Raw genomic sequence first — 22,430 nt, 5'->3', positions numbered from 1 at the left:
CCAAGAAAAAGAAAAGCTAACAAGAAACAATTTATCAATCTATAATTATAAAGTATCATTATCTAAGGTATAACTTTCAAAGATACTTCAGAGACTCAACTTTATGCTCCTTTTCAAGTTATTCATGGAAAGGTTACTGATGCTTAATATTTTAAATATTGGTCGAATAGATTTTTCTTGATGAAAATAAATTTCCTATTGATGCGACTTCTGATACAGACACACTCCGCCTTCACACATGCAGTACTCGTTAGAGCACAGAAGGATACACAACGACTTCACCATGTACACTGAGGCATGCATGAAGTACCACTCCAGACATGCTTGAAACCCACAAAGGAGCAGCTCAGCCACTTACAGCAGTGCCAAGTCCATGCTTGAAAGTGCTCTATATATTCAATTGCAGACAAAAATATTTTACAATTAAAGGAACTAGCCACAAAGTATCAAAAAAGTATATACTTGGATTTATTAAATGTAAGTTTTAAACATTTATTAAAAAAAAATCCACTCTAATAAATGGAATATTTGTAGTATTATAAGCCAAAGGAGAAAAAAAGTAATCACATTTTATTTCTGAATTACATACACATGAACTTGAGGGGAGAAATCATCTTTTTTTTTTTTAACGGCCTTGAAAGTAAACTTTGAGGGTACAATGTCCTGGCTCATGACAATGGTAAAAGTAAAGTAACAATTTAAGAAGTTTTTAATACAAACATACCTTATCTACAATCAGATTCATTAAACTTTCCCTTTTGAAACAAAGCGTATTTAATGTTACTTCTACCTATAATTTTACTCACTGATATTCAAGTCAGGGAGATAATCATCCCCTCCGGCAATTTAAGTTGTTCGTAATGCCTGGGCGCGGGAGGAGAGAAGTGGCACAAATGGCATTTAATGAAATGTGGCCCAGGGATGCTAAATACCCTGCAACTTAGAAGGCAGTCCTACACAACAAAGAACTGTCCTGTGTGAAATGCTTCCAGCACCCCACTGAGAAAAATTAAATGTGTCAAGAAATAGCTTTATTACTAGTTATTTTCTCCCTGCAGGAATGGATAAAAGAAAATGTGGGCAGAATTTAATTCAACATATCCAAGGCAAATTAAGGTAGGGAGGTATTTTTAACTCACCAGACATACTCTCTTAAAATGGAATTTGATTATAGAGGACAAATATACCTAAGTCATCAATGATTAAAGTCCTTTTTAAGGGAGGAAAACAGGACAAAGTTGACCAATTTACATAAGTGTCAATAAGCGATAAAGTGGAGTTGTGGTAAACAACACTTAAGAATCTTCAAAATGTGATTGTTCATAATGAGAACAGAATTTTTTAAATCCATGGTCCAAATCTGATACGGTTTCACTAACTTTCTATTGAATGTACTCACATCAGAGTTGAAGGGTTCACAAGTACCTTTAAATTTGCTTATTTTCGCTTATTTTCTCTGACATGGTTTTGTAACATGTGAACACCTCTGTTTAAGTGTGTTAATATTTCATTTGTTTAAGGAAAACTAAAAGGTACAATCAAATCTAATCTCACCATTTTTTTAATGTACCAGGCTGGGCTACAACATAAATAACTACTACTTGAATTTAAATGTTACAAGTCAGAACGTATCAAATGCTGGGAAAGAACTACGAATATTAAAATGGTATGTGATGAGCTTTGGGGTGAAAATGTTAAATTATATTTTCATTGGCATCGTCCTCAAGGACTTTGGATCCAAACAAAATGTTTTAGGTTCAACCTTTCCAAAGGATCCTATTAACTCTACCTTCCTCACTAAGGGCCCTCAGGTCAAGACCGAATATGGAAAATACAATTGTATATAAGTTACTAGATAGAAATAACCGCCTGTGAGAAATCTGTCTCTATCGCACATCTTAAGTTCAGAACCTTTTATAAACCAAGAAAGTCTTCCTTAAAAGGAAATTTAAAGAAAGAAAAAAAAGTTAAAAGTAATTTAGCAATACCTTTTGGACTTACATTGGTGATGATTCGATGGAGTGAATTTACCAGCACGTAGTGAAATGTAGAAGGGGAATTCTGAGCCAGGCAGATCTACAGAGGAAAGAAAAAAAACCACATTATTTCTATGAGAAAAATATTCAGTAACACAAATAAGGACACAAGAAAAACAAAAAGAAATTTTTTAAAAAATGGAACAAATTTTTAAGGTCTTAAAATTAACATTGATATACAATTTTGAGAAATACCAATACAAGTGTAACGTACTCATCTCTCTAGTCTTTTCACACTTATAAAGGATGCGCAGTACCAGTACATAGAACTGGATAAAAACCAATGTTCTCACCTTGAAGTGTTGGTTGTTGTGAGGGCTGATACGAAAGCAGGAAACAAGGCAGTCAATCATTAGATCCACATCTGCAGGCTGACTGCCTCTTGAGAATGGTTTACTTGGATTAAAAAGCAGGTTCTATGAAAACCCCAAAAGGAAACAAAAGCCTTTAAACAGTCATGCAGGGTTTCTTTTATTAATATTTAATAATAGCAACACATCATCCGCACGGATGCCAGGAACATGCAGGTGCCAGAAGCAGCACAAAACATGAATGCTGGAGGTCATCCGTCTGATAAAATTCTTACTGGATCATATGTGATTCCTTTCAGGTCTTACTTTCTGCATTATTTTAAAGCCAAGTCTGAATACTTATGCTAATTTAAGAAAACTGGTTGACCATATGTTTTCTTCCTACGCTATGCCACTTTATTTAGCCTGAGGAAGACTAAGAGCAAATGCAGGTCCTAGAAACTTATTATCAGAGAAGACTCAGAACTTCAGTGTTAGTTAGCAGTGATCTTCGACAATGACCTATCTAATTGAACGATTCTACTTGAAATTTATTTTTCATGTACTTTTCAATTAGCAATAACCACGCCTCGGATAAACCTCATTGGCTTTGATACTGCCACTGCACAAAGCTCATGTAATTTCCTTCAAGTTCGTGGGAAAGAAATGATCAGCATGTTACCTTCAGGTCCACCACCATGGACTGAACCAGCAGGAATATGACGGAGTTATCCTCCCAGTTGATGTACGTGCTCGCCTTACACAGCTTGACACAGGCGATGGCAGCACTTTCGGTCAGTTGCCTGCTCCCTCCATGGCCAGCAAGCGCTTTTCGTAGACTGTCCAGAAACAACTTCTACAAAATTCAAAAACAGCAAAAATATGTGAAGTGTCGCAGATGCCAGATTTATCTGATAAAGGAGCAAATTATCAGCCTCTAAAAACCATACTCTAAAAATACGTAATTGGTGTTTATGGTTTTTAACGTCTCGATTTAAGTGGTTGTCATCATTTCATTGTGTCTCAAATCCAAAAAACCAGAATCTGTTCTTCACGTTCTCTGTTGACTTATTGAAGGAACAGTAGAAACAGTCCTTCTCAAATAAGGGGGTTGATTTCTCAACCCTGAAATCAGCTGATCATAGTCTCTTTTTTTACATTATCTTTCATTTCTCAATAATATATTGTCTGGGTTACGGTCAATGTCAAACTGTTCCTCCTTATCTAAAACTCCAGGCTATATTCAACCTTCAGCCTCCTAACTAAGAGTACAATTAAGGTTGTCCTGTTGCTCTAAATTCTCTTCTTCACATTCTTATGATCTCCAGCCTCTTTGCACTAACAAATTTCTCACCTTGGCTTTTCTCCTAAATGAAAACCTCACTTTTCCACGTACACATATTCTCACAAATAACATATCAAAAGCTAAACTCACCAATCAACAGCAGAATATACATTCTTCTCAAGTACACATGGAACAATCTCCAAGTTAGCCCATATGTTAGGCAACAAAATAAGTCTTAAAAAACGTAAAAGACTGAACTCATACAAAATATCTTTTCTGATCACAATGAAATTAAACTAGACATCCCAACAGCAGAAGGAAAACTGGAAAATGCACAAATAGGTGAAAATTAAACATCATTGGTAAAAGAAAAACAAAATCACAAAGGAAATTAGAAAATACCTTGAGACAAATCAAAGTGAAAACACAACATACTATAAACGTATGGGATATAGTGAAAGGAGTGCTAAGAATTTATACTCAGAAACTCTCACACTAAAAAAGAACGAAGCTCTCAAATCAATCACGTAACTGTATACCTTCAGAAACTAGAAAAAGAAGAACAAAGTAAACCCGAAGCTAGGAGAAGGAAGGAAGTAATAAAGATTAGAGCAAAGATAAATGAAATAGAGAACAGGAAAAATAGGGGGAGAAAAGTCAACCACTATCCTACATATGTGTATTTTAGTTTTTTAAAGATTTTTATTAAAATAGAGGTAACATACAATATTATATTAGTTTCAGGTGTACATCATAGTTAGTCAACGTTTCTGTACCTAAAGAAGTGATCACCATGGTAAGTCCCGCACCCATCTGATACAGTCCCCATGCTATCACAAGGTACAATGTTATTGACTATATTTCTAATGCTGTACATTACATCCCCATGACTTAACTGTTTTATACCTGGAAACTTTAACTTCTTATTCCCCTTCACCTTCCTTCCTTTTTAATTTTTCAATTGCAGTTGACACTCAATATTATTTTATATTAATTTCAGGTGTACAATATAGTGGTTAGGCATTTATGTAATTTAAGACGTGATCCCCTAACTAGCCTAGTACCCACCTGGCCCTATCTATGGTTATTATTAAATCATTGACTCTATGCCCTGTGCTTTACTTTACGTCCTCACGACTATTTTGGAACTACCAACTTGTACTACTTAATCCCCTCACTGTTTTCACCCTGCCCCCCAACCCCCGTATATAGGTGTATTTTGATTTGAATGTTTGTATGAACAAGTAGATATGAATGGAAGGATACACATTAACCACTAATACTCGCTGGCTCATAAGAAAGTGACTAGAAAAGAGTGCAAGTACATAAAAAATAAATAATACTCTTTTAAAATTCAGAAAGATTTAAAAATCTAAACTTCCTAACCTAGAAAAGTACTAGAGAAAAATGTAAAAGAGTATTTCAAAAATCTTGGGATTTTCAGACACAAAGGTCACATACTATGTGATTCCATTTACATGAAATGTTCAGAACAGGCAAATTCACAGAAACAGAAAGCAGATTCATGGTTGCCAGAAGGCTGCGGTGAGAGGGAAATAAAAAGTGACTGCTGATGGGTATGAGGTTTCTTTTCGTGATGATAAAAATATTCTGGAATTAGATATGGAGATGGTTACACAACTTTGTTAATATTCTAAAACCCCTGATTTGTACACTCTAAAAGGCCACATTTTATGGCATGTGAGTTGCATCTCAATAAAATAAATAAATAAAATCTTGGGTAGAAGTCTGACCAAAAAAGTTAGGAGACACAAAAAAAGCAAGACTGATTGACTACATACAATTTTAAAATATCTTAACAGCAAAAACAAAACAAAAACCCATAAAACAAAGTTTACAAGAAGAAATCAGGTAAAAAGTATACACCCCCACACACACAAATCTCAATCGAAGACAAACAATTCAATGAAAAATGAGAAATTTACAGAAGATACACAATCGACCAATAAACGTTTGCAAAGATATTATTGTGATTATTAAAATACACTTTTTTTTTAAATATTAAATTCACTTAAGAGGACTACTGAATTTATAGCAGCTTTTTACCTACGTTTATTTTCCCAATAAACAAACCAAAAAAAATTACTATTTTGAAGGGCTCCAAAACTATCTAACCTGAAAGATGGTGTCCTTACAATGGAAAAGTTGGGATATATGGGCCTATATCCCATATAGATGGGAGTACCACAGCATCACAGACTCTCAAGGATTACCTAGTTCATTTATTTACACATCAATGCATAAATTCCCTATCTTATATTTCTGTAAAGCAGTGAATCATTCAACTGATTTTGAACCTCTCCATCCATAGGCAAAACATGCAGGAGCCCATTTTATGTTTAGTCAGCTAAGAGTATTTCTCCCAAAGTTGAAAAAAAAAGTATTAGCAAAATAAACTGCATACATAAATTCAATTAAAATGTAAGACTAATGCCCAGGTATTAATCTTATAAGCACCCCTTGGTTGTTATGGTGCCAATTTCACTATAGATGACATATGTGGTATTCTGCCTTCCTAATAAAAAGCTGTGAAAACTGTTCTAAAATACCTAAAAAGAGTTACCAGACAATTTCATTAACACCAAGTGGATACACACCTAAGTACGTGCAAATATACCACAAAAGTGATGAATTCAAGCAGGGCAACCTGTGCAGTGATTATGAGAGGAATTACATTTAACATTGACAGAAGTACCATTTAGTCTTCTCTGATAAAAGAATGAAACCAGGGATCATTTTAAATCGTTAATTAATGAGTAGTATCATTTATTTTCCCTCCAAATAAATTTATGTGTGAATATGTCTCAGCTAAGGTTAGCAAACAGAGACAGAAAGTGACTGTAATTAGAAATGGTCCCCTGAAATACTGTGCGTACAGAATGCTAAGCCTAAAGTAACACACACTTTGAGTAAAATAAACTGCTTCACATCTGGACATATGGAAATAATTCTGCCCTCCTCACCTTATTCATGTTGTTTTCATCAACCACATCCTTGGATATGTCTTGGATTATTTCTGGACACAAGATAAGAAGAATGATTTGCAGGGGCCAAACTGCTGCTTTACGTTTGGTGCTTTCAGCAAAACCATCCACCAAGTCAAACAGCTTTTCTGCACACTCTATGTGAAAAATATAAATATTCAATGATATTATTAGATGAGAAGACAATCTCTGGCATTAAAAGCTGGCATGATCCAAAAATCCAAAGGCCCCATTTTTAAAAGATAAACTTGGAAGTTCACTTAAACAATTAAATGAATTCAATGAGGTAAGCAGACAAGCAATGTTGTATTGTCCATGTATTAGAAGAACTATTTTGATCCATCCTAGAAAAGCCCACATTTTAGAACATCCAAACTTACGCTTAGTCTCCATGTGCAGGGTCTTATTGCAAAGTGTGATATACCCAAGAAACAAAGACTTCCCGAAAGGAATGAGCAAAGCTATCCAGGAGTCTGTGTTCTCTGCCTTGCAGTGTGTCTCGAGAATTCTAGATATTACCACTTTATACATATCACTCTAAATACAAAATAAAGCCTCAGAGCACAAAAAAGTGCTTCTCTACAACAAAGAGGCATCAAATACCCAATTCACAACTCTAATGAAAGATTAGGCCTTTGTTTCAAACGTCTTTTTCTATTTGCTCAAAGAAAAGGAAAAGAGTTGAGGATAATTAGAAATATGAGAAAAATATTTCCTATTTGACATCAGTGGAAAGGATGTAAAAACACCCTAATAACAAAAATAACTTGGAAAGAGTAGGAGTTTAAAAGAGAAAAAAACACACAATCTTATCCTTACCGGCCATATCAGTCTGTGGAATCTGGTACAGTTTTGTAAATTCATCTGGATAATTTTCTACCCAGTTCCAAAATGCCTACAAATAATAAAAAATATGTTTGTATCTGGAAGCAGGGATATCTTTTTAACATAGTAAATAAAGTGTCATACGGCTCCAATTATATCAAAAACTTCTAATTTCCTTTGCAAGAATATTGCAATGCATTCTTCCTAAAAATTAATGTGACATAATCACTCAAGTCATGACTTTTTGATTCGAAATACTAAAGACAGCAACATTTATAGCCAAAAATTAACAAAACTTTAATACCAAAAAGGTTATAACTTACTTTTTCCAGGCTATTTATAACTGCTAACTGTGCAACCTTCTTTAGGGCTTTAAATTTAAATGCTGTTTCTGGAGGGGAAAAAAGTTTTAAAATTAACTCTAGGTTAATTAGTTAGAACTACTAATTCAGAGCTACTAATAAAAAAAACCCTTTCCTTTCACATACAGACTTTTGTTCCAGTATTATTTGTAAGCAATGTAAAGGTAAAGACAATTAACATAAACCAAAAACTCACAGGCTGAGTCAACTAAAAACAAAACTCAATAAAAAGAAAATATGCCTTGAACTTTAAAGGTTGTTGTGAGTTTTTTTCCTTTGTTTTGTTTTTAATAAGGGCTCGCTTTTTTAAAAAGCATAAAACACATGGTCGTTGTAGAAAATTCAAGACATAAACAATAGTCTAAGGGAAAGTTAAAACATCATCCATGGTTCTGCCACTCACGGACAATCACGTCCTTAATTTGTCAGTGTTTCATGAGAGATTAAAATCTTGAAATTTCAACTACGAATTGAGTGGTGGTTCCTTATAATCTAAAATAATTGCTGAATATTTGTCCATATTTTGATGTAATAGATAAAATGATCCATTGTTTCCTTTATTAAAGTTACTAGAAAGTGATATAATTGTTGCTTGGTTTTATAAGGCTAATGACCTAAAATTAAACATTGTGAACAAGGGTAATATAGATAGAACACAGCTTTACAGCATTCATCCATATAGATATAGCCTTTTTACATCTCTGGTGAACTACTTATTGAGTTTAAAGCAAATGTTAAGAAAACTAAACAACGTATTTTGAAAATTACGCTGCAGAACTGCTGAGGTTTTCAAAGTTAATATAACTAAATCTCCTTTTAGGTCAAACATTAAAAACACTATTGACAATTCCTTGATCAATATACAAAGTAAAATAAAAAGAAGTGTCAATCATATAAGGTTCCATGTTTAAGTTAGCCGGGATCCAATATTACATAAAACTAAAACACAATTTTTATAAAATGAAGTTAGGTATTTTTACTCAATGTTTATTAACAATGCTCATTGATATTTGGTTTATATTAACACTCCCTGCTTACCACAAAAAAAACCTCTCAATTCTTTCTGATAGTTTATTTCAATCCATCTAATCATAAAAAGCACTTCCCAAACATTTAAAATCACATATTAGGCATTAAAATATTCCCAGGTAGGACTACTATTGACATGTTCTACAAGGAAGCAAAACTAGACACTGAAAGTAAGAAACTTTGCAACGCTGCAAAGTCAGTCAATAACAGAGCTGAAAACAGAAATGTTAGAAATGAGATTCCTGACTCAATTCCTCCTCTCATAAGATCACAATCTTCTGGTTCCTTCATCTTCTGAAGTGAAACTTTGTCACCCTGCTACACTATCTGCTTTAAGCCCTACAATAGCTAAACAGATAACGTCAATAACATATGGGTATCCTTCAGAGATGAAATTCTAAAAAAATTAAACATCACCCTTATATCCTCTTTTTTTAATTCTCTTTATTAAAAGCAAAAATTGTAGTTGAACAAAATTTTCCATTGCCAAGATTTAAGATATTCATTTTCTCTGTTGTAGTGTTTTCAAAGGTTCAAAATTGGTTGAACCATGAGTGTATTATTGTTCATTTCACAGGGACATTTGCATTATAAAATCCATTTTAATGTTGTAGCTCAACACAATTAGTACATTCAAAATACTGGTTTTTCACACACAGTGATTAATTTCAGATAGATCATACATTTAAACGTACCCTTCAAGAGTCGTTTTAATTTTGCACAATCCACGTTGATATATTGTAACAATTCTATATCATGAACATCAACGTTGTCTTCTGAACAAACAGTCAATTCCTGTAACCTGAAAAGTAAAAACCAAAAATAATTTATCAACGTAAGTCTTAGGATAGTCCAAAATTCTGAATTGAACAGGTTCTTCTCACCCCAATGATGAGTTTATAAGAAAAAACACACATGTATAAAAATAAAAATATTTCTTATGAAAATTGAAAGGAAGGTAACAAAATTTAGGGAACATGATGAAAGGAACCACGATAATCCAGTTAACTTTACTATGCATATTTATACCAAGTCATGTCGTACACTTTAAACAGATACAACTTTTATTTTTTTAAAAATCACAACATGCTGATAGGTACTGAAGCAGAGTGAGAGATGCATGGGTAGTTGAAATACCATCCTATGTGTATTTTAATCTTTTTCCTATAATAAAAATTTCTCAAAAATTCAAATTATAAGTAAAATAAAGATAAAGCTTATTAACTTCTATTCACATCAACGAGACGTCAGAAACATGAATGATACCGTAGTCCCCACTTAGCAGCGGTTTTGCTTTCTGCTGGTACCCAAGGTCGACCATAGTCCAAAAACATTATATTGGAAAATTCCAGAAATAAACAATCCCTAAGTGTTCATCATGTGTAGCATGATGAAAACTCGTGTGGTCTGCTCCGTCCTGCCTGGGAAGTAAATCACCCGTTTGTCCAGCATAGCCATGTATATAGCCCTGCCCGATACTCACTTAGTAGCTGTCTCAGTTATCCTAGCAGGCATCATGGTGTCACGGTGCTTGTGTTTAAGGAACCCTTATTTACTTAGTAATGGCCCTAAAGTGCCTAAGTAGTGATGCTGGCAATTTGGATGTGCCAAAGGGAAGTCGTAAAGTGATTCCTTTAAGTGAAAAGGTGTGTACGTATAGAAAAAACATAGCATATGAAGGATTTGCCACCACCCGTGGTGCCAGGCCTCTCCTGGGGGCCTTGGAACATATGCCTTGCAGATTATATTAGATAAATACCATATTTGATCTACATTTGCAGGATACATTTACTTTGTACTGAGCAAAATAAATAAGCCTTTTTTCTTTGCACTTCTTCTCATAGTCTGTACAGGCGTTTATGTGATTATTTATTAACGTCCCTCCCTCACAGAACTTAAGCTTTTAAGATTAAGAATATACCTAAACCCAAAATGTCCCTTATATTAAATATGAAGTTGTCACAAATGTAGAAAAATTTAACACAACAAAAATATTTTTAAAACTGATAATAAAAATTCACTTAAGTCTAAGTAAAAGAGGTTAAAGTTTTCTTCCATTTTTCACTAACAACCATAAAGATTACTTTCTCAAAACCTGATATTGCTGATCTATTGAATTGTGCTCCCTAATGAGGCATACTCATTTCAATTAATAAACATCAAATAATGTAAGCAGAACGGAATTACTAACTTCCATAAATGCAGAGAGAAAGAGAGATGGTGAAAAGGCACAAATATTATATGCTCTTATTCATAATATTAACTCAAATTGTAACCATTTTAGTGCGGTTTAAAACTGACATGAATCATCACACTAAACCTTCAGTTGCTAAAAATGAAATCAATCCTATTCCTTCCTTCTCAAATTCTTCCACTTGCTTTATCCTACAGATGTATAGCTAACATTAGAATTATTCTAAGCATTTACACTAAAGCTCTTCATATCATCAGGGTAAGAAAAGCTTAGCAGTACACACTGGGAATGAGAAGGTCCTCAATACCTTTAGCATGATTTACATGCTAAAAATTCCACAGCTGCTGCACAGAGCCCAAAAATATGGAATATGACTCCTAAGGAAATACAACTTAATAAATCAGCAACACCAACTTTTGAAAAGCTGATTCTTGTGGCTATGAAAAATGGAAGGAAAGTTTAATTCCTCTTATAGTCAGTTATTTCCATAGGGAAGGGGTATTTTGTGAAGCTTAAACATCATTCCTGAAGCAGAGAACTCAAGAGTTTGAGCAAAAGAAATGAAGTGGAAAACCGACCACTAAAACATCTAGAAAGACCAGGTAAAACTGAACAACAGAAAGATATTTAAAATGCATAGTACAAGTAATAAAGTGAAACAAACACCACCCACCCACCCACCCTCCCAGGTCCAAAAATGAAAAGGAAACTGAAAACCAGGGATGGTTTTGAAGGCAGCGTCTGGCCTTGCAATAAAGGAAGGCTTTTTTCTCTCCTTAATCTAAAGGTTTTGGGGCATATGTCCACATAAGGCTGATTGCAAAGCCTTGTACCGTAATGATGCAGCGAGTAGAACTGGGGCCTTGTATAAAACGTGACTAAAAAGAGCTATGCACTCCCTAAAAAAAAGAGAGACAGCAGGAAATGAAGGAAGGAAGGGAGAGAAGGAGGGAAAGAGAGGTAGGGAAGAAGAGAGGAATGGAGGGAATAAGGGAGGGTGGTGGAGGGGAATAGCTACCAGCACAGGAAGTTTGTCTGCTGTCTAAGCTTACAGTAGGGGTAAAAGTCACCCAGGGCTATTACCTTATAAGGGTTTGAGGTCCACAGTTATGCTACCCATACAATCTGGGGATGAGAAATTCACAAAAAAAATATTTCCAGAGCTGGGCACTTGGCAAACGCAAATGCACGAGATTCCCAAAGAAAATGCAGACTGCACTAGAGGTGAATTTGTAATCAGAGTTTATAAAACAGAGGGGAAATAATGCACTATGAAGAAGAGATGGCACACATAAATATATGAGATCATTTAACAGTCTTAAGGAGAATATAAGTATGTTTTAAATGATTAGAGAAATACAAGAAATTTAAAACTATTAAAAAGAATAAGAAACCATAAAAAAACACACAGCAGATTTGTATAATAAAAGAATCAAATACAACTTTTAAAGTCACTGGGTGTTCTGCTTCTGGTAGTATGCCAAATTAGATACTCTGCAGGGCCCTCCCGCTAAAAAACAATTAGATCTAGTGCAGTTATACAGTAATTCTGTGGAGAAAGCAGCTAATCCTCTCCGTGAAAGAGTACCAAAGCCACAGAACATGGTATACTTTGGCAGAATAATAAAGTTAGCTTAAGATCTGTAGCCCACATTCCCTTTAAGAAAAGCAAAACTCAGAAATATCAAAAGCTAATGTTAATCCTAATAGAGAAACATTTGTAGACAAGTAGAATGGTCTAACACAATTAATTTTCATGATATTGATTCACCTATTAGATACGAGATATAAAGCCAATCTTTAGAAAAGAACTGCCATTCTAGTCACTTGCATATTTTAAGTCACCAAATGCTATAACAGCAATGTCATAAGATCTCTCCATCTAAAGTAAACCATCATAATGGCTTTATAGGTGAGTGGTCCTCTAACAAGATCAGCTCCTATTTCTGGCACAAGCTAAATGAAAGAGCAAATGCAGTTGTCTGAAACACGTATATTTCATAGATCCCATTTCTGAGCAGTCTGTCCTCAGAAAGCTAAAGAAACTGGCTTATTCTGGAGACACAACTTCTATTCTGGAAACAGTGAACTAGATTCCGGAAATACACGAAAGTTGTCTATTTTTATGTGTGCTAATGCTGCAAAATAAGACCTTAGGTGCCTAGAAAATGTCTCGAGTTTTCAAAGGGGGAACAATTTGCTGTGTTTTATAAAGCAACTCATGCTTGGATAGACTTAAAAAACACTGTATTCTTTTCCAACCTTCAACGTAAGATTATTTCACACAGTAAGGCTGGTCTAGTAGTCACCTAAACAAAGAAGGGGTTTCGTTTTTTATAATTTTTGCACTCCTAGTCCCTAGGTGTTTGTTACCTTGCTGCTTCAGAGTATATTATTCCTCAGAATATGAAATGTTATCGCTCAAAAGATTTCATGAAAACATTGTATATTGTATAAACATTACAAACATTACCAATCATATTATGCCGTTAAGTAAAATTTTAATTTTATTTGCACCCAGAGTTCTGATGAGAGGTTGAAGAATATTATTGCCTAGCAGCATGATTATAGAAATGTCATTTTTTTATTAACAAGACTGCAGGATTTTGAAGTTAGCCAATTCCCCCAAAACACCATAGCATAAATTCTCAAATCACGATGCATATTCTCATTCACACCTGTCGTAAAACAACAGGAGAATAAATGAATCTGCTTATAGAAGTCCACTGTTCACACAACAAACAAGTCAAAAGATGCAGATACCAATGAGCAAAGAGGAATATTTTTCTCTATTCTGTATTATTCTTTGATTCACTGAACACTCAGTGATTTATACTTCCTACTGGGTCATAATTAAGGATCCATTTGACTCTACTTTCATAAGAAAGGCAAATCATTTGCACGAAAGCAAGTTCCAGAGTTACTTGCCATTGTCAGTTATAATTCTATTCCATAGAGCACTGCCTATGCCAATTTCTCCCTAGCATATCACAACTGATAATCACATAATGATTTTTAATCATCAATGAAAGCTCAAATTATATTTATCATATAATTTTAAAGCACAGCAGTACATTATAAAAAAGGATTTCATTCACCAAAAGGTGGCTAAAATAGACCTACAGGGAAGCAGCAAATCCGGTATAATAAAACTAATAGACTCTGGAGCCAGTCTGACTTAGGAATTTGGGGACCTCCATTTTGGCCTATCATCTTGATATCTTCTTTGGGTATTACTGTATTTTGCTGTGTATAATGCGCACTTTTTAGCCCAAATTTGTGAGAGGGAAATAAGGATGTGCATTATACATGGGTAGTACTAATTCCATATCTATATAAATGTTTTTAATTCTTTTATTTATGCTTCTGGGTTAAAAGTGTGACTCCAGAAATCAATAACGTTATCTGTATACAAAATAACACCCTGGAATATGATAGGTAGGTTTTGTTGAACTTAAAATGAACTTGCAACAACGAAGAGTTCTCACCCTTCAATGATGCATAAATATCGTAAATTTGTTATGAATACATAAAATTTCTTGTACCTTGTACCTGTTCTTGTGTTTTGTAATTATTTGGAACATGAAATTTCTTGTACCTTGTATCTGTTCTTGTGTTTTGTAATTATTTGGTACATAAAATTTCTTGTACCATAACATGTTAAAAAATAAATGGTAAAATACCTTTATAATACAAAAAACAAGTACCTAAATGTAAACAAATAAAACTTTGAATTAAAAAATTAAATTAAAATGAAAGATATTTTTCTCTGAAAGTTTGGGCCAAAAATGTGGGTGAGCATTTTACACGGGAGTGCGTCATACATGGCAAAATACAGCAGTTTGCTTACCTGTAAAATGGGGGAAGTATCACCTACATTTCAGGGATACTCTGAGAATAAAACACCACAACATATGCTGTAAATGTTCAACAAATGGGAACTTTTACAGTTCATACACTTTCAAAACACAATCCACTTTCTGGAAATTTCTACTTTGAAATTATTCACTTTCATATTTCTGGGTTTCTTTTTTGTTTTGGGCTTTTTTTGTGATTTTTTTTTGTTTGTTTTTTTGTTTGTTTGTTTTTGGGTAACTTAGGATCTTATGATAAGGAGCAGAGCGGTGAGATCATTAGAATTCTGACTACTCTTATCAATTATTCTATCTGATTGGCTAATTTCATTTAAAGAAATAATATGTTAAAAAGCCAAACCAAAAATTCATACATAGTGTTAAAAAAAAAAAAAAAAAAAAAAAAAAAAAAAAACCCTGGTCACAGGTGACATTTTTTTCCTAAAATTTAGACTTTCAAGTTTATAACAGTACTCACATTTAGTTGTACATATCAATATCACAATGTTACATAATACAAATTTAAGAAATCAATGTATAAAATGTCTATAAAAGCCCAGGTCAAACTCATTTCTGTCAACTTTTTATTTTCATGTAGAACTAAAGAAAGACTTCTAAAATTTATATTATTTGCAACAGTCCTACGTAGATTTATACACTAACCTGGTAGAAATGCGACTAAAGACTGCATTAAAGTTGTTGCAGCTGAGAGAAAACAAAACCCCAGAGGCAGAATTCCGAAGTTCAGCTGCATGTTGGTTTCCTTCACGACAGGTGTGAAGAAAATGGCAGATTTCTGGCAGCAACTGTTTGACCAGCATTGTTTCATCTAATCTCATTGTGTCCTTTGGTTGCTGAAATAGAAATAATCACGTAATTCTAAAACTTTCTTAAATTTACACATAAATATTTTCTATTATGAAAATTTTCAAATATACACGAGTTGAAATAGAATAATACCCATATTTACACTCATCATCTAGATTCAATAATTGTTAATATTTCATCATGTTTACTGTATCTATCTATAGCTAGTCTAATAAAGAGGATTGTTCCATCTTTCACCTCTTAATTACAATAAAAGTCTAGTTCCCCCATCCATCTTCTTTAGCCTCCCACACCCACTCCTGCCTGTTCCCTGTTCAACAAATCCCCACATAAGCCCTTCCCCTCCTGGGAATCCCCAGTTTGTTGTGAGTTCTAAATAAACATTACTCATATTAATTAGTGAGTGCATTGTATCATCTGTCTCAATAGCCAAATAAATTCCCGGATGGGCAATCACACCCACTTTTGAACAGATTGACAAAACAGATAGATGTTACTTATTACAAATAATTTTGTTTTGGTTGAACCATTTCAAAGTAAGTTAGAAACATCATACCATGTTTGTAAGACCTGGGTCTTACATTAATTTTTGCTCCAAAAGACGCATTAGAGCTGATGGTCCCGCTAGGTCTTATTTTCAGGAAACACGGTAATACTTGACCCCTACATACTCCAGCGTCTCTTAAAAATAAGGCCATTCTCCAATACAACTTCAACTGATCATCACGCCAAGGAAAAATAATCAATTCCCTTTTATCAGCTAATACCCAATCTGCATTCAAATTTTTCCAACTGCTCCCAAAACGTCTTTCATAGCTTCAAAAAGGGTCATAGATTGCAGCATGGTTGTTAGGTTCCTTTAGTCTCTTTATTCTAATCCTTTAGTCTCTTTACTCTAAAACTATCCCCCACCTATATGACACCATTTTTACTTTCTGTAACATTGGTATTTTAAAGAAAATGGGCCAGTTGTCTTATAAAAGTTCCATGTTGTTGATTTGATTATTCCTTAGTGGTGTAACTTAACTTGTTCTTCTAGTTACTATATTTTCTGTATGGTGGAACCTAAACCTACGTCTGACTACATTGAGGTCAAACACTTTAGGTAACTCAGTACAGTTCCTATTACATCACATCAGAAGTACATAATGCCATGTGGTCTCACTGTGAATGACACCAAGTTTGATAAGCCTAATGTTAATAAAGCTCTACAATTAACAAAACAATCAATAGGTACGCTATTCTGCAGATAGACTGTTCCACATCAATATTTCATCTAAAGGCTTTAGTATCTATATACAAATACCAAGCATGATGTCAAAGAACAAAATTTTGTATAATTGTGCACTATGCCTGATTCTGTAATTGCAATTCCAAATGCTTTCAGATTCAAATACACTGAAATATATGGACTGTAAGTAAACAGATATCACAAAAAACTACAAAATTTGAGTGACAATGCCTATTTCTCATTTACAGGCTAACCGAACAATATACATGTTTAAACTAACGCCAATTATAAATAAAACATTGTAGAAGTACTCAATCTTTTGAATAATGGTAATATATACAGAAATAAAAGTATTTAAGATTCCTTAAATTACACAAAATTTTAATCATAATGTGATATTGGTAAGTATTTGTTCACTTTCGTTTAGCTATTTCAACTACTTGATATGATAAACACATACTTCAGTCCATCTTAAACTACTTCAACTTACTTTGATGTAAAAATGAAAATCAAGAGACAACCATAAAATCATTGATGGCAATCCAAGAAAACACAGTTGTTCATTAATGTGAATAGTATTATCTTTTTTTTTTTTTTTTTTTTTTTATTGGGGAAGGGGAATGGGACTTTTATTGGGGAACAGTGTGTACTTCCGGGACTTTTCTCCAGTCAAGTTGTTGTCCTTTCGATCTTAGTTGTGGAGGGTGACATTTAGCTCAAGTTGTTCTTTCAGTCTTAGTTGTGGAGGGCGCAGCTCAGCTCCAGGTCCAGTTGCTCTTGTTAGTTGCGGGGGGCGCAGCCCACCATCCCTTGCGGGACTCGAGGAATCGAACTGGCAACCTTGTGGTTGAGAGCCCATTGGCCCATGTGGGAATCGAACCGGCAGCCTTCGGAGTTAGGAGCATGGAGCTCTAACCACCTGAGCCACCGGGCTGGCCCCAGTATTATCTTTTAATTATAAATTTAATGAAAAAAACTTATACATTGTCAATGATAGAGCAGAGAAAAATAATATATATTTTATGCATTATATGTTATACCACACCCACTTTTTAGAGTTTCAATTAAGTTTCATAAAATCTTTTTTCATGAAATCTTTTCTAAAAAACCTGAAATATATGTGGCTCAAGCTTAACACTTTATAAGTAAATTTAAATCTATTTAATTGAAAACTTATTTATTTCACTCCATCCACTCTGTTTAAAAAAGTCATATGGGGCCAGCCCAGTGGCTCAGGTGGTTGGAGCTCCATGCTCCTAACTCTGAAGGCTGCCAGTTCGATTCCCACATGGGTCAGTGTGCTCTCAACCACAAGGCTGCCGCTTTGACTCCCACAAGGGATGGTAGGCTGCGCCCCGTGCAACTAGCAACGGCAACTGGACCTGGAGCTGAGCTGCGCCCTCCACAACTAAGCCTCAAAGGACAACTTGACTTGGAAAAAAGCCCTGGAAGTACACGCTGTTCCCCTTCCCCAATAAAATCTTTAAAAAAAAAAGTCACATGCATGTCTTAGACAAAAAAAAAAAATCCATATGACTGTTCTTGTCCACACCTGTATTTTGGTACATCAGATCAACTCAAAATTAAATTCACAAAACCTGCCTATTGAAGAACAGATTTACTTACCCCAGCAAGACATTTTTCCAGTGTATCCAATATAATCAACTGAGAGAGATATAAATTTTTTTCAGCAGCTTCTCCAAATATTCTCTACAAGAAAAAGATATTCAGAACACTGAAAGTTGGTTATTACTCTCCACAATCAGCACACATCTGAAAAGTGAGGGTCTAAGGATCAAGAAAATCAAGTATTCCATTTCATCTCCCAGATTATAATGTATTTAACTCTATTATTTCTGATTTTATCCTAATGCTCACACAAAATAAATTATCAAGCAAACAAAAATGCTGGCATTTATTACAGTCTGCCATTATTATTAGCCTTGTAACAGTAAAAGTAGTGACTTTGGTTTATACTTTAAAAATATGTAAGATTTACATACACGTACAGATCTTTACCAGAATCTTGAATGGAGCATTTAACCACACTGAAGCCACAAAATAATCAGTCTAAATTCTTATAGCAAAAAATACTGTAATACCACTTATGGTGACATTTAAGCATTCACCATCCTTAAACTGAATATCCTTAAATTGAATACCAACAAGAGACTATGGTTTCCACAATTCAATTTACTCAGTAAGTACTAAATAAATGCCAATTTCATAACACTGTTTTTGTTTTTGTTTTGAAAGAAGGTTCCAAATGTTAAAATATTTTCAATCTAACTGGGAACATGGCCACTTATTATATAAGTAAAATCCTATCACTCTGCCCCACGCACTGTGCGACAGAAGAGTTCCACTAAACCTTAAATGTATTCTGTAAATCACTTTATATATTTATTAAAAGTCCTGTTTTTTCAGAAAATTTTGATTTCTTTTCCATAAAGAGAAAATTTCTTTGTAACACAAATGATTGCTCACACCTCCAATTTATCAGTTTTGTATAAGCCTGGGTACTAGCTAATCAGTTTTTCAAAAAGAAAACACACCGAAGATGATGTGACTATAAAAATGGAACGGATTTCCACAATCTACAATCAGAAGTCAGTTTCATAGCTCAATACAAACAACACAAGTTGTGGTTATAAGTGCTAAAGACAATAAGAGCAGTTTGGATTTAGTCAGGAAATAGCCAGATCAGTTGATCTGAAACTGAGTATAAAGGAGATTTTAGATAGGACTTGAGAGGGAGAAAGGAATCACCTGAGAGAGACAGGAGAAATGTGTTCAAAGGTACAGAGAGAGAACAGTTGGAGTACTTTGAAGTCTAAGAATGCAAACAGATTTTATAAAATGGGGGAAAAAGCAATTATAAGCTTTCACAGTGGAGTAACTTGAGGAAACTGGTATTGGAGGAAAACTGTTTCAACAAGGGGTATTATAGAATGTGTCACAGACCACAGGAAGCAGGAAACAGAATACTATTTTCATAAAAGCAATCTCATATTTTAACTACAAGGCCCTATGTTATTTACCATCTGCTTAGGACTGGGACAATCTAATATGTAAATATTCACATAAGAAGCTAAGGAAAATATCTTAATAGATTACTACGATCAATTCCTACAGGACACGCACAAAATTTGTATGAAATCCTAATTCCAGAAAAATAATGGGAAGGAGACAGGGTCACAAATCTGAGACTTATCTAAGGGAAAGAAGCAAAGCTTACGTGAAAGTTAAAAGGTTACCGGTGTTTATCCACAAAATAAGGTGAATGTTTATACCCAGAGTTTACAGAAAATGACTTTCTATACTGCAAAATATACTGCTCCAAATATTTAGATAAAAAACAAGCCAAAATAAATCCCCCCACAGAACAGTGACCCAAAACTTACCATATTGTTAACATTCTTTAAGATAGTCGTGAGGCCGCTAATAACCAAAGAAAACTTGTATTTGGAAATATTGATAAGACATTCCTTATTGTGTTCGGTGCTGACTTTGGTATGTGTGTTCTGCTGTCCCGTTTTTATTGGAAGCTGAAAAAAAAACCAAAATTGTTAGCTTATACTTGAAAATGACTAAAAAGAACTCTATTTCTCATTGAAAAATCACGAGATTTTGGGGAAAATTTTATCAACCTGTTACCTATATTTGTATTTCAAGCTCCAATTTTCTATATCTAATAGCATTTAGAGCAAATCTAATATTCTTTGGAAATTTCAAATTTTGCAGCTTTCTTTCTGGAAGTCATAAATCTCTATCTACTAAATTAAATCCTTACCCAGCACGATAGAAGAGAGAATAATGAGTCACAGAAATAGAGCTATTTCCTTATAGCTAAACATTATTCCAGAGAATGTCTGCAATAAAACACACAAGATCCTTTCCCTTAGACCTTGAACTCAAGCATTAACAGAACAACAGACCAAGAAAATCTATGCCCCAGACCTCTAGTCAATAATGGCAAATAGCAGCAGCTTGTTCGAAAATGAGAAAAAAACTGCATAACCTGGAATAAACAGAGTAAGACGGACTCAGGTAAGATAACCACCCTCAAATACAGTTGAGGGAGTAACAAACAGCAAGACAAATAGCTACATCTCACGGAAGAAAGTATCCTTTAAGGGGACCATGTTTATTTACGTTTATCTGAGAATGAGTTAAGTTGTAATACCAAGGAGTTCATGTCTGCTCTGCTCAAGAGTAGCACTTTGTATTGAAATCATCATGCACGTGTTTACTGAGTATTGGATCCTACTAATCAAATCAAGAGCGCTGGTGAGGTTCCTCTGGGAATAAACAAGCCAAGCCCAGCTTTCTCCTTTTTAAAATGGTTCAACTAAAAGTAGAATGACCACGTGGCATGCCCAAGTTTGTTTAGTCAATTAATAACAGATGACTAATTTGATAGTAAAGAATTACTAAATAAAAAAAGGGAAAGCATTTTTTGGTGTTTACAGGAGGGGCAGAACAGAAGCTACAGAATTACATCATGTTATCTGCAAAGATTATGAAGGCAAAAAACCTGAAAGAACAGAAAAAGGGGATTTTAGAAGATGGTAGTGGCTGCAATGTAGTTCGTGAATGTCCCCAAATCCCTCTGTGATGGATAATTTTGTGTCTACCTGATTGAATCACAAGGTACACAGACATTGGGCTAAACATTTCCGGGTGTGTCTCTGAGAGTGTTTCCTGATTAAATTAGCATTTGAGTAGCTGCACTCTGTAAGGCAGTTTGCTCCTCTCCCTGACCCCAATGTTAGTGGGCATCATCCATTGAGGGCCTGAATAGAACAAAAGGGCAGAGAAAGGAAGAATCAGTCCCTTCCACCTGACTATTTAAGCTGGGATATTGATCTTCTGCTCTCAGCACTCCTGATTCTCAGGCCCTCAAATCCAGACTGGAATCTACACTATCAGCTCCCTTGGTTCTCAGGCCTGTGGACTCAGACTGAATTACATCACCAGCTTTCCTGAGTCTCCCACTTGCAGATGGCAGATCATGGCACCTCCCAGCCTCCAAAATCACATGAGCCAATTCCTTATACTAAATCCCTACACACACACCCTATAATATGGTGAAAGGGACTTTGTAGGTGCAATTAAGGTCTCTAATCAGTTGACTCTGAGTTAATCATAGGAGAAATTATCTTGAATGAGCCTGTCCTAACCAGCTGAGCCATAAGTGACTTGAAGTAGCAAAAATGCCTTGTTGGTCTTAAAGAAGCAAACTACCATACTGTGGGAAAAGCCCAGCACACAGCCTCTAGGAGCTGAGGGCCTCAGTCTGACAACTGTGAGAACCTAAATTCTACCAACAACAGGTGAGCTTGGGAGACGACCTCAAGCCTCATAAGCTCACAGGCCCCAACCAACACCTTGATTTCAGCCTGGTGCAAGCCTGAGCAGAGAACTCAGCTACCCAGATTCCTGATCCACAAAAACTGTGAGACAATAATTTTGTGTATTTTTAAGCCAC

General features: G+C 34.7%; 1 protein-coding gene across 10 annotated transcripts in view; it reads right to left on the bottom strand.

Moving 5' to 3' along the window:
- NF1 (neurofibromin 1) overlaps positions 1 to 22,430 on the bottom strand; it is a 198,798-nt gene that overhangs the window by 144,890 nt on the left and 31,478 nt on the right. For 6 of the 10 annotated variants that reach the window (XM_081029818.1, XM_081029823.1, XM_081029819.1 and 3 more), the window contains exons 2-12: positions 20,344 to 20,487; positions 18,566 to 18,649; positions 15,544 to 15,734; positions 9,528 to 9,634; positions 7,765 to 7,832; positions 7,436 to 7,511; positions 6,596 to 6,753; positions 3,009 to 3,182; positions 2,330 to 2,452; positions 2,002 to 2,076; positions 359 to 388 (exon numbers count right to left, since the gene is read on the bottom strand). In XM_081029818.1, coding sequence (XP_080885944.1) covers positions 359 to 388; positions 2,002 to 2,076; positions 2,330 to 2,452; positions 3,009 to 3,182; positions 6,596 to 6,753; positions 7,436 to 7,511; positions 7,765 to 7,832; positions 9,528 to 9,634; positions 15,544 to 15,734; positions 18,566 to 18,649; positions 20,344 to 20,487 — 1,230 coding nt within the window. The remainder of the gene's footprint in view (positions 1 to 358; positions 389 to 2,001; positions 2,077 to 2,329; positions 2,453 to 3,008; positions 3,183 to 6,595; positions 6,754 to 7,435; positions 7,512 to 7,764; positions 7,833 to 9,527; positions 9,635 to 15,543; positions 15,735 to 18,565; positions 18,650 to 20,343; positions 20,488 to 22,430) is intronic. The other 4 variants (XM_081029821.1, XM_081029825.1, XM_081029827.1 and 1 more) reach the window with 1 other exon arrangement.

This window comes from Rhinolophus hipposideros (genome assembly GCF_964194185.1).
Source record: "Rhinolophus hipposideros genome assembly, chromosome: 20".
NCBI lineage: Eukaryota > Metazoa > Chordata > Mammalia > Chiroptera > Rhinolophidae > Rhinolophus > Rhinolophus hipposideros.
Note: the sequence above shows the minus strand (reverse complement) of the source record. Positions and strands in the feature narration are given on the sequence as shown.